Source organism: Pteropus vampyrus, unplaced genomic scaffold (assembly GCF_000151845.1).
Source record: "Pteropus vampyrus isolate Shadow unplaced genomic scaffold, Pvam_2.0 Scaffold140, whole genome shotgun sequence".
NCBI lineage: Eukaryota > Metazoa > Chordata > Mammalia > Chiroptera > Pteropodidae > Pteropus > Pteropus vampyrus.
The window spans coordinates 5,069,819-5,078,569 of NW_011888921.1; the positions used below are offsets into that span (position 1 = coordinate 5,069,819).

Here is an 8,751-nt window from a genome sequence, read left to right on the forward strand (position 1 = left end):
GGCCTAGTGACGGCCCCGTAATTGTGACAAAGTGAGTGCGGGCGACTGGAGAAAGCTCTAGGGCGGGAGCGCTGCAGGCGAGGTGGAGGCAGGGGCGTCTCACTCCCGCCCCGCCGCCCTCTCTTTCTCATTCCGGTCACCTCCCATCCCTCTCCTTGACTCTTCTCCAATTCTTCTTCTCCCGGGCCCTGGCGCCTCCCTTCACTTGTTCCTCCATCGCTCTTCTCTTTCCCCTAGGTAACTGCTCTTCTCCCTCCTTCGCCCCGCTGCAGCTCCTCCCCGGTGCACCTTTTCCTTTCTCACTTCTCTCTCTCCTCCACTCTTCACTCATTTCTCCATATTTTCCTCGCTCTCAGGTCGCCTGAGGCCCCTGGCTCCCGCCGCACAATCCGCTTCTCTCACTCTCCAGTCTTCGCTTCCTGAGATCCCTCTCTGGGAAGCCAGCGCAGCCCCACACTCCTGGGTTCCTCCTGTAGCCCAGGGGCCGCAGAAGCATGCCCCTTCCCTCCCCCTCCCCCTCCCACCTCTGCCGCTCCCGCCCAGCTCCCAGTGCTGGGAGCTAGTTTGTTTGTCCAGCGGCAGCAACCGCCCGCCAACGCTGTTTGCCGAGCTTAGTGCACCACCGCGCAGAGCCAGCCCAATTAAGTCTCATTCATTATTCAGCGCCCCATCCGCCGCAACCCCCAGCCGGCGGTTCCCGGGTCGCTTTGGGGCCTTTTCCAGCCCTGGCCATCAATGCGCCCTAAGGGGCAATATGGAGAGCCGCCTTCTCTCTCCGGGCCAGGATAAGGACTGAGGGGGCTGGGAGAGTGGAGGGAACAGAAATACTCTGCCGATTGTGGGGCGGCGACATGGGTGAGGCCCACCAGGCCCGCCCCACCCCCAAGTCAAGGCTGGGAAACCTTGGAGATTCAAGTCTTTTCTGTACAGAGGAGGAAACAGACCCAAGCAGCGTCGTGACTTGTCCAAGGTCATGTAGCAGAACCAGGATTGGAGCCCAGGACACTGAAATGAAGGCATCTTGCATCTCAGCTTCATCCCAGCATCAAGGAAGTAGGAAGCCAGACTATTCTCGGGCTACGGCCTTGCTCTCCTGGTGGGATGCCCCTCACCCACTTTGCTCCAGGTTCTCCTTCTCGCCAGAGCTGGCAGGTTACAGTCGACTTGGGGCTCCCTCCGGATCGGGTGTCTCCTCAGGTCTCAGGCTGAAATCTAGACATAGTGCTCCTTAACTGCCACGCCTGGAGGCAAGGCAGTGAGGCAAATTCGGGTGCGTGTGTGTGGAGATTATCTCCTACAGCCTGTTGATGGTGTCTCTGCCTTTGAGGAGTTGGAAATGGAGCCATTCAAGGCAGTCTTGAAGGGCACGTAGGGAGAGAGGAAAGTGCAAACTGAGGTGATGGAGGAGACATCTTCCCATTTATGGAGGTGGAAAAGGACAATGATAGCGGACTGCTCTGGACTGCTTTGCGGGGCTATCTTAACAAGGTGAGTCTGGGGACCCAACCTGTCTTTCCATGAGCAGCAGCGCCACCTGGCGGTCGCGGCAGTGCAGGCGCGCCTGGCCTGGAGAGGGGTGCTGCGCCTCCCCTTGGAGCCTGGGGAAGCTGGCTACGCCCAGAAAACCTTAAACTGACTTTACCCGAGGGGGCGGGTGAGAAGGGCCTAAGGTTGAAAGGTGATCCCGAGGAGGCTGGGAAGGGCCTTGGGGAGGGGCCTGGCCCCAAAGGCAGACTTCTGTTGACACAGCAAACACAGAAAGACAAAGTCCATTTGGATGGAAGTGGAAGCAGAGTGAGAAGGGCCATTTTGACTCTGTGGTCCAAGGAAATGACTGGTCTGCCGGGCCTGGGAGCCAGGATACCCAGGTACGGGCACTCATCTTGGGAATAGCGGGTACTGGCTGGCTGGTGGTCATGAGGCCCACTCTAAGTAGAGGGGAGAGACTGGCAGGCACACTTTGGCATCTGGTATGATATTCTGGTGATTCATTCATTAGACTGCTTTGGAGAGACTTTCTAAGTCTGCCCTGGAAGGAGGTGGTTGAATTGTGGGGTGCCAGGGTCTAGATCAAAATGTAGTTTCCCAGAGCTGTTTCAAGTTTGCCTTATGAGAATATTTCATGGCCTAGAGAGCTGGGAAGGCTGGAGAGGGGCTAAAACTTTGGCCAAATGTATGAGGGCTGCCATAGATGGCGTTGATTGGGGGCTGGAGGGGTGGGGCAGGGACTTTCCAAATGTGTAGAAACTTAAGAAGGGCATGGTATTCACTCCTATTCGCTCCACTCCCCCATGAATCATTTTCAGGGTCATTGGTCTGAGGTGAAGTCTAAAATTTAAGCTTCCGCTTTTCTTGTTTGGGTGCTGAGTTCTCTCAGTTACTCAACTGAAGGCATTTAAAACATTCTTCTCCCCTAAATTTGGGGTTGTTATGGTTATAAAAAACAGACTTGAGGTGCTATATCAAAAGGTATGGGAGAACCAGCATTTCAGGGACACTCAGGTAGATCTGGACTCGATTATTATTAGGAGAAAAGATTACTGTATTGGGACCTGGTTATAGTCTTACAGCTGCTTTTTTTCATCTCTTAGGGTCTAAGGATAACTCTGGGGCTGTGATGGTCATGATTCTCACAGAGGACCCTATATTTATGCACTCGGAACAATTTCAGGTGCCACTGGACTTGTTCTGAGAACTTTTCCCTAAAATATGGCCAAGGGACTCCTGATAACCTATGCCCTCTGGGCTGTAGGGGGCCCTGCTGGACTCCACCACCTGTACCTGGGTCGGGACAGCCATGCATTACTCTGGATGCTTACCCTGGGGGGTGGCGGGCTGGGCTGGCTCTTGGAGTTCTGGAAGCTTCCAAGCTTTGTAGCTCAGGCCAACAGAGCCCAGGGGCAGAGACAGAGCTCAGGAACAGGGACACCTCCTTTGAGTCCCATTCGCTTTGCCGCCCAGATGATAGTGGGCATCTATTTTGGCCTTGTGGCTCTCATTAGCCTTTCCTTCATGGCCAGCTTCTATATTGTGGGCCTCCCACTGGCAGTTGGCTTAGGGGTCTTGCTAGTGGCCGCTGTCGGCAACCAGACCTCAGACTTTAAGAACACTCTGGCAGCAGCATTTCTTACTTCCCCTATCTTTTATGGCTACTCCATAGCCATCCTGCCCATCAGCTTGGCGGCCAGCATCACAGCCCAGAAGCATCGCCGCTACAAAGCTTCAGTTGGATCAGAGACTCTCAGTGTGCGGCTCTACCGCCTGGGCTTAGCTTACCTTGCTTTCACAGGCCCACTAGCATACAGCGCCCTCTACAACACAGCTGCCACCCTCAGCTATGTGGCAGAGACCCTTGGCTCCTTCTTGAGTTGGTTCAGCTTCTTCCCTCTCTTTGGCCGCCTCATGGAGTCTGTCCTCCTTCTGCCTTACCGGTTTTGGAGGCTGCTAGTGGGGGATCCTGGCTTCAGCAGCAGCTACTTCCAGGAGTGGGAGAAGCTCTATGAGTTTGTTCACAGTTTTCAAGATGAGAAGCGTCAGCTGGCTTACCAGGTAAGGCTTTTTTCCCTCTCATTCCTGTTTGAGAGGGCTCGGGGAGTTAGGCTAAGCCTTATTGGAGCCAGTGCCCCTTATGTGGGATCCCCTTATGTACCATTTTCATGTCTGCTGAGTCAGGCCCCAGAAAGATGTCCTGGGGTTTCTCTGTGCAATGGATGAATGTGCAGAGGCTCTAATAATGAGTGGGGGAAAATATGTGTATATTATCTACTTTTTATTGCAGTATAACATATATTAATGTTACATATACACCTGTGTAACCACCACTCAGATCAAGGTATGGAATATTTCCATCCCTAAGAAGGTTCCCTCATGCCCCTTTCCCAATCTATACTCCTTTCCTCAGAGGTAACCTCTATTCTGACTTCTGTTACCATAGATTAGTTTTGTCCATTCTTGAACTTCATATAAACGAAATCGTTTAGTATGTATTCTTTTGTGTCTGACTTCTTTCATTCAATATATGTCTGTGAGCTTTGTTCATACTGTTGCACACAATTGTAAAGTGTTTGTTTTCTTTATTGTATAGTATCCCATTATATGAATGAATATGCCAGAATATATTTATCCACTCTATTGTTAATGAACCTTTGGTTTGTTTCTTGTTTGAAGCTATATTGAATAAAGCTGCTATTAACAGTCTTGTACATGTGTTTGGTGGATACATATTCTTATTTCTCTTGTAAGGAGGAGATCTTGTCAGGGGTGTGAAGTTCCAGATTAGAAAGTGGGTAGCTGTGATTAAAGGCAAACCCTGGTTCTTACCATAAGATCCAGAGCCTGTCCATGTTTCAAAAGGCTGAAATTTTAATCTGAGATCTGAGTCTTTCTCACGGGCAAGTAGAAGCCAACTCCAGAGATAACATAGCCTGATTTAGCAAAGGAGGAAGGGGAGACCCAGGTACTCAGACAACTTACGGGATTCTAATTTGTCAATATCTGTTTTTTCCTAAGGTTTTGGGTGTCTTAGAGGGGGCAACAAATGAAGAAATACATCGGAGATACCGGGAGCTAGTGAAGATCTGGCACCCTGACCACAACCAGCACCAGACAGAAGAGGCTCAAAGGCACTTCTTGGAGATCCAGGCTGCATATGAAGTCCTGAGTCAGCCCAGGAAGCCCAGGGTATCCTGGATATGAGAAGAAACTTTCCCTTGAGGATGGACTTTTCTTGGCAGAGCTGGGCAGATTGTCCCAGCTCAGATTTGCCCAGGTGGGGGCATCCAACAGCATTAAAGAAACTGTCAGCTTATAGGGGAGATGAGAAAAGTATTGTGGTGGAAGAATATAATTACGCATTAAATTTCTGAATTTTTGGCTATTGTATTTCTGACTTTTTTTTTCCTTGAAAGCACATAGTGAAATGAAAAACATATTATAAAATACCTTTTAGAGCATATACCACCTTATCCCACCCCTGGTATATTGATCAGTAAAGGAAGAAGTTTATTTAACTTTTTTTTTTTAAATGTGCACAGCACTGGGTTGGGACATTGAAGTAAAAATATGAAGGTTCTAATATTTCACAAGTTGTCCTGTGACACGAGGGATTTGATCTATGCTGTGGATCACTGAGAGGTAAGACTGGTGCTAAATTTCAAAATTTCAGAAAAATATTTAAATTCCATTTATAGGAGAACTTTCTAGGAGCTACACTTTTCCCTAAAAGGAACAAGCTGCTGTGGGTAGGGGGTGGTCCCCTATCAAAGACTATTCTGCTTGGAGGTGTATTGTGGAGAGCCCTCAAACTTTAAATGGGTATACCCTTGCTCTCTGGGTGCTTACAGTCTAGTGAGGGATAGGAACACAGCTACACAGATATCAAAGTCCACTTTGTACAATGTTTTGAAATAAGTGTCATAAAGGTGTAAATAGAGTGCATTGGGATATTGGGAAAGGGACAAATGACATTGTTTTATGGGGACTCATGGAAAAAGTCCTGGTTATATATCTCATATACCCTTATAGGGACTTTGGGGAAACTCTAGGGAACCAGCAGCTTGAACACCTTAAGGGAGCTTCTTTAATTCTCAAGTAACTAGTCAAGTATAGAAGAAACATTTCAGGATGCAGAGAAAGACTGTAGACCAGGCGCATGATGTTTAAATTATGTACCTTTACCACTGTTTTCTTCCTCTTCTTTGTGTGTGTGTGTGTGTGTGTATGTGTATCTCCTACTTTTTTCTTCTTTTTTCTGGAAGTTAGCTCTGAGCAGTGTATGTATATTTTAAAAGTAAAATTATTTTGGCTAGTATTCTCTACAAATTTTTAAAAAAGCTCTGATCAATTAGAGCAATGACATTTGTAGACTTTTTTCTTTGCATTCATATATAAAAACTTTAATTTTAAAATTTTTTAAAATTTCAAGACCAAATTAGCTTTTCTACCTTTTAAAAGTTGCCAAAAATGATATCCATTTTTTTTGAAAAATACTTACAATTTGTCAAATTGTCACATGGAATTTTAATGAGGCTTTTTCATAAGCTATTAATTAGTAACTTATTAACATTATGTGTAGTACTACATCTGTAAAATGTAAGTATATTAAAGATAGTCTATAAGGAAAAAGGCAAAAGAATGATTTATTTGATTTGAAAAATTATTTTACTGTCCTTAAATTTTATTATGAGTTTTTGTTACAAAAATATGGGTATATTTTAATTTATTCAAATGGAAGCTGTTGATGAGCAGTTTCTATTTTTCCAACATGAGCAAGGCTACAATAAATATCTTTAAATATGTGTACCAGTGCTTTTTGGTTTTTTGAGGCTAGATTTTAATAAGTGCTAATGTAGGGTCAAACAGAATATATATTTAAAATTTTGATTGATATTTTATCCAGTTACTTCTAGAAAAGATTGTAACAATTTACACTTCCACCAGCAGTGTAAGAAAGTAGCCCTTTCTTTATAACTGACATGGACTGTTATCACTCTTAAATTTTTGCCAAGATGATGAGTGAGCAGTAGTATCTGCTTACTTTAATTTGCCTTTCCCTTGACTGGTAGGGAAGTTTGGCATCTTTTCCAATGTTTATTGAGCACTTGTATTTCCTCTTTAGTGAATTGCTTGATCTTATTATCTACATTTTTTAAAAAAAATCATGTTTCTTTGTATCTTCATGAAATCTGTTTTGTTGGTATCTTTGCTTGTTAAAACCTTAACCCTTTGTTTTATGCATTGTAGGCATTTCTCCAGTCTATGACTTGTCTTTTGACGGAACATGGCTTTTAGAGTCAGAAAGATTAAGATTAGGCTTTGAATCTGGTTCCATGATTTTTTAGCTATGTGATCTTGGGTTTCTTTAACTTTGATTTCCTCTAAAATTGAGACAGTAGTAAGTACTTATAAAGATTTGCTGTGGTAAAAAAGAAAGCATATGCAGAGTGAGCAAATATAACCAGTAGCTATCTTTCCCATTTTCAGCCTTCGTAAGGAAATGGGGCTTGAGCGTCTAGTGAGTTAACTGGTATAGAATGAAGGTTCTACCTGAAAGACTGAATTTTCTGAGAGTGTATTAGTATATTTTACATTAAAAAATTTTCTTCTTTGGTTTCCTGTAAAAAAGTGTATGAATGCTTACAGATAACAATTAGAAAGAAGTAAATAAGAATGCTGAGTTGTGGTAGGGTTACAAGTGGTCCCTCTGCCCACCCTCCACCCCCACCACCACTTTTGTCTAGACTCGTTCTTGTTTTATAATTAAGAAAAGAAAATTGCAGCCTTTCTTAGCTGTTTATGAGGAACCAGAAAAGTAGTTTATGTTTGGCTATTATTGGGCTGTAGTTTTAAAATGGGCAGAGCTCATCTGAGTCAGTTGTGATGGCAGAAGACCTCAGAATGAGATAACTCTGAAGCTAAGATGAATTTCAAGGGAAGGAGATGGGAACTACTTGTAAAATGGCTCTTTCACTTGCAGATTCTCCTTGTACAACTCTCTTGTCATCCTTTGGCAGATTCATTTCAGTTAGAGAGGCTGTTTCCTGACATTTGGAGTCTCAGTTCTATGCAGAAAAGCAGAGGTATATATATTTTATGAGGTGCTACAGTATAGGTGGTCTGCTCCCCAAATCTTATCCCCATTGGTCACTTCAGTGTGGATTGGTATTAAGCTTTCCACAGGAAAGAGTTTTGTGGATACGGGCTAGGACACGAGGTGAGAAATGAGAACGAAGTTAAAGAATGCTTATTACCTCTTTGTAGGAAAGACTGATTAAACCATGTTTGGATTTCATCTTCCTTCTTTTCCTGGCCTATGAGCAGGTACTGAAATTGCGTCTTTGCCAGGATTAAACCACCATCCACCCCAGAGGGCATCTATTTATATATCTAATAGCCAATGGTATAGCCCAGCCTTTTTTTAAAGGATAACAATAACCTTTTATTGAACTATTTCTAGATTCTAGGCAACTTGTTAAGCACGATACATATGGTGATGTTAATCAAGCAATTCCATCAACTCCTCAGGGAAGGTTATTATTATTTTTACTATATAGATTAGTAGACAGTCATAGGGAGATTAAGTAATTTACCTAATAACTTTTAAGTGGCTAAACTGGGGTTTAAATTCTGACTGTTGTGACATAAATTTGTGTTGTCAGCCAAGACATTTTATTTCTATTTTCATTTTTAAAAATTGAGGTATAATTATCATATATTGTATTGATTTCAGGTGTATGACAATGATTCAATATTTGTATATATTGTGAAATAATCACTACAATAAATCTAGTTACCATCCATTGCCATATATAGTTACAAATTTTTTTTCTTGTGATTGAGAGCTTTTAAGATTTACTGTCTTAGCAACTTTCAAATGTGTAATACAGTAGTATTATAGTTGTCATGCTGTACATTACAACCCCATGACTTATTTATTTTATAACTGGAAGTTTGTACCTTTGTCCACCTTCACCTATTTTGCCCATCTACTTATTCCCTGCCTCTGCAACCACCAATCTATTCTCTGTATGAGCTTCTTTTTTATTTTTGTTTTTAGATTCCACGTATAAGTGAGATCACATGGTATGAATTTCTCTGTCTGACTTATTTCACTTAGCATAATGCCCTCAAGATCCATCCATGTTGTTGCGAACAATCTTTTTTTTTTTTTTTAAGGAAGAAATATTACAAAATTATGTGAATTTAGAACTTCTGGAAGTAAATACTATATTGCTTCCAACTCTAGGACATAAT

The 8,751-nt window shown here is 43.4% G+C and overlaps 1 protein-coding gene across 1 annotated transcript; it reads left to right on the forward strand.

Annotated features, from left to right (window-relative positions):
- Window positions 1-1,667: 1,667 nt before the first annotated feature.
- On the forward strand, window positions 1,668-4,881 carry DNAJC22 (DnaJ heat shock protein family (Hsp40) member C22). The gene is made up of 3 exons (XM_011368278.2): window positions 1,668-1,868; window positions 2,592-3,549; window positions 4,510-4,881. Exons 2-3 carry the CDS (start codon window positions 2,710-2,712, stop codon window positions 4,693-4,695), a joined length of 1,026 nt encoding a protein of 341 aa, XP_011366580.1. The 5' UTR covers window positions 1,668-1,868; window positions 2,592-2,709; the 3' UTR covers window positions 4,696-4,881.
- The last annotated feature ends 3,870 nt before the right edge of the window (window positions 4,882-8,751 follow it).